The 3,684-nt window shown below is 40.1% G+C and overlaps 1 protein-coding gene across 1 annotated transcript in view; it reads right to left on the reverse strand.

Annotated features, from left to right (window-relative positions):
• Positions 1–1,547: 1,547 nt before the first annotated feature.
• The window catches only part of LOC122547468 (collagen alpha-3(VI) chain-like), a 16,666-nt gene continuing 14,529 nt past the window's right edge, over positions 1,548–3,684 (reverse strand). Inside the window, exon 3 of the mRNA XM_043686088.1 lies at positions 1,548–2,388. Coding sequence (XP_043542023.1) covers positions 1,742–2,388 — 647 coding nt within the window. The 3' untranslated portion in view covers positions 1,548–1,741. The remainder of the gene's footprint in view (positions 2,389–3,684) is intronic.

Genomic DNA, 3,684 nt, shown 5'->3' on the forward strand with positions numbered 1-3,684 from the left:
CGCATATCACTCTACTAAAGGCCATTTTTGCTCCTTCACAATCTACAGACCCAGAAAATAACACCGTCTTATTCCTCTACAAACACTGCCCCAGGTTAAATTAATAGTTAGGGCTTATATTTTAAATTTAATCAAGAGCTATATCTCAAAAAACATATAATCAAGAAAGAACCTAGAGGCTGAACAGGCTGGGGCTGTTTTCCCTGGAGCGTCGGAGGCTGAGGGGTGACCTTATAGAGGTTTACAAAATTATGAGGGGCATGGATAGGATAAATAGGCAAAGTCTTTTCCCTGGGTCAGGGAATCCAGAACTAGAGGGCATAGGTTTAGGTTGAGAGGGGAAAGATATAAAAGATGTAACTCTTGGTGCTGAGTGTTGCAAGATAAAATTTCAGATTCAGTGCTAGGAATCATGATGGAGATGGTAGATTTTAGATTGTAGATAGTAGATTATATTAACCTGTGGGATTGATGTTAGTAGAGGGCCTGATAGTTGCTACTGGCCACAATTTGATATTCTTCCTATCATCCTCTTCCCAAAACCCCAGGTTACAAGCAAAGATGCTTCAGTCAGGCTAGATACCAGTGGTAGATGCATCTTGCACCAGTGTTCACCACTTGCAGTTCACGGCTAAGGACCAAGTTTTCACAATCCTGGACGCTTGAAAACTGGCTTAAGTTCGCAACAATGATATCGCAAACCAGTAAATTCACCCAAGGGAAATTCCTATTTTTAACATAGGTTTATACAATATAAAGGTAAAGCTCTGTCTCACTGAAAGATACTTAGAGCCATAGAGTCACAGAGATGGACAGCACAGAAACAGACCCTATGGACCAACTTGTCCATCCTGACCAGATATTCTAAATTAATCTAGTCTCATTGGCCCATATTGCTCTAAACCTATTCATATACCCATCCAAATGCCTTTTAAATGCTGTAATTGTACCAGCCTCCACCACTTCCTCTGGCAGCTCATTCCATACACGCACCACCTTCTGCATGAAAAGGCTGCCCCTTAGGTCCCTCTTAAATCTTTTCTCTCTCACCCTAAACCTACACCTTCTAGTTTTAGACTTCATTACCTTGGGAAAGAGACTTGGCTATTCACCGTATCCATGCCCCTCATGATTTTATAAATCTCTATAATATCTCCCTTCAGCTTCCAATGCTCCAGGGAAAATTGCCCCAGACCATTTAGCCTCTCCCTATAGTCAAACCCTTCAACTCTGGCAACATCCTTGTAAACCTTTTCTGAATCCTTTTCAGTTTAACAGCATCTTTTTCATAGCAGGGAGGCCAGAGTTGCGTGCAAAATTCCAAAAGTGGCCCCACCAATGTCCTATACAGCCAGGGCATGACACTCCTACACTCAATGCACTGACTGATAAAGGCCAATATTCTTTGACTCTGAAGAGAAGCTGACTGCTAACAGACAAATCAAATCAAAGAAAACATGTATATTTGACTGTCATACAGTAATTTACTAATGTCTTTCAAATGCAATGTCTTGTATGATTGATGTGATGAAATCATCTATCTCCAGAGCGACCTCAAGAGGGAAACCCACAGTTAATATTCATTTCCGAAAGGAATGCTTCATTAAAATGAATGTGGGAATTGCAAAAGCAAGTAATATTTTTTTCCAGAATGTGTTTCCCTAATACTGTTTCAGTTTAGAAAGTCTGAACGCTTTATTGCATATTAAGTTTCTGCATAGCAAATTTCTTGCTGCTGCAATCAAAACAGATCAGAGTGGCTGCTAAACTTTTGGATACCTGTTTTAACTGAAGCAATTGGTTGCTCGTAAACTATAGTTACACCAGCCAATGTTGACAACAGTCTCAGGACTTCTTCCTGTATGTCTGGTAGAGAATCGAATTCAGCCACATTGAAAACGAGACTGGGGTCAATTGCAATCTCTGTTAGCTCTGCTTGATCTGCATTCCTGGCTCCTAGGGCAAAAGTCATTATGGCAGAACGCTTCAGAATATCTGCCGGTTGCTTCACATCATCTTTAGATTTTGCCCCAGTAATGAGCACCACAAACTGGGGAACGCCATCTTCTTTCCTACTTCCTGCACCTCTGGTGAAATGGTTTCGATAGATGTAGTCGAGAGCTGCGCCAGTGTTAAGTGTCCAACCACCTCTCAACCTGAGATTTTTCAGGGCAGCTTGTAAAGCAGATTGTGACGCGTGGGTATTTAAGTGAAATTCAGTCGTTGCAACATCGCTGTACTGTGCCACTGCCACTTGCACAGAATCTGGTCCAATGATAAAGTTTTCAGTTATAGTTGAGATAAATTTGCATATTTTCAGAAAGTTAGCATGTCCCACACTGGAGCTGCCATCAATCAGAAATACGATGTCCCTTTGGGGGATTTGAACTGCAAAGTAAATTTAGGTTAGTTAGAAGATCTTTTCATGCAAAAGGTAGAAAAACATTGAATTGATCACCACCATTGAAGCAGGGCTCACTATGGAGCGCAACAGAGGATTTATAGAGCATGCAAGAATTTAAGAATAAGCCCAACTCACTTCCTGAACTGCATTTGTGACTATTTACGTATGTAAAGCCAATTTTTAAGAATTTTAAATTGAAAATATGTAAATGTAGTCTGGTTCAAGTAAGAGATGTCTTTGTTTTGTTTGGATAGAGTCAAACTCCAATGTTTGTTTGTTTCCTTGATATGCTACTGCATATGTGACTATATATATATATATAAAAAGATAATTTTTATCAATAAAGCATATTTTTGAAATTAAAAAACCACAGTATTCCAAATAGTGGCTGAAAAATATTGAACAGATACAGAAATATGACATTTGAAATTAATTCTGACAATGATGCATACCAAAGCATTTGAAAATTTGTATTTACAATTTATATTAAGAACAATTGTTACTGATTTAATAAATAAACCATCATAAAACACGAAGGTAGGGAATCTTCAGCACAAAATATTTTTGCAGCAGAGAGCGGCGGGTGCCGGGCGGAAGTGAAGTCGGAGCGCAAAGCCGGATGTTTAAGAAGGAAATTGAAGGGAAAGTTAGAACAAGGGGAAGTCAAGAAAGACAACTGTATCAATGAAGCAGAAAACTCAAAAAGGGATCATGCTGTAAGGTTGAGTGAAATAGGAGTTGATGGGAAGGGTGAGGGCAGTAACAAATTAAAAATACTATATATGAATGCAGAAAGCATTAGAAATAAGATGGATGAGCTTGAGGCTCTTTTGGAAATTGGTAGATAAGATATTGTGGGGATAACTGAGACGTAGCTTCAAGTGGACAGGGCCTGGGAAATGAATATTCAAGGCTACGCATGCTATCATAAGGACAGACTGTCGGACAGAGGGGGTGGGGTGGCCATGTTGGAAAGGGATGATATTCAGTCCCTTGCGCGAGGGGACCTAGAATCAAGGGATGTAGAGTCAGTATGGATAAAGCTGAGAATTTCTAAGGGTAAAAAGACCCTCTTGGGAGTTATCTAAAGGCCTCCAAACAGCAGTCTGGATGTCAGATGTAAGTTGAATCAGGAGCTGAAATTGGCCTGTCGCAAAGATGTTACTACAGTTGTTATGGGGGATTTCAACATGCAGGTAGACTGGGAGAATCAGGATGGTATTGGACCTCAAGAAAGAGACTTTGCGGAGTGCCTCCGAGATGGATTCTTAGAACAGCTG

Source organism: Chiloscyllium plagiosum, unplaced genomic scaffold, assembly GCF_004010195.1.
Source record: "Chiloscyllium plagiosum isolate BGI_BamShark_2017 unplaced genomic scaffold, ASM401019v2 scaf_8010, whole genome shotgun sequence".
NCBI lineage: Eukaryota > Metazoa > Chordata > Chondrichthyes > Orectolobiformes > Hemiscylliidae > Chiloscyllium > Chiloscyllium plagiosum.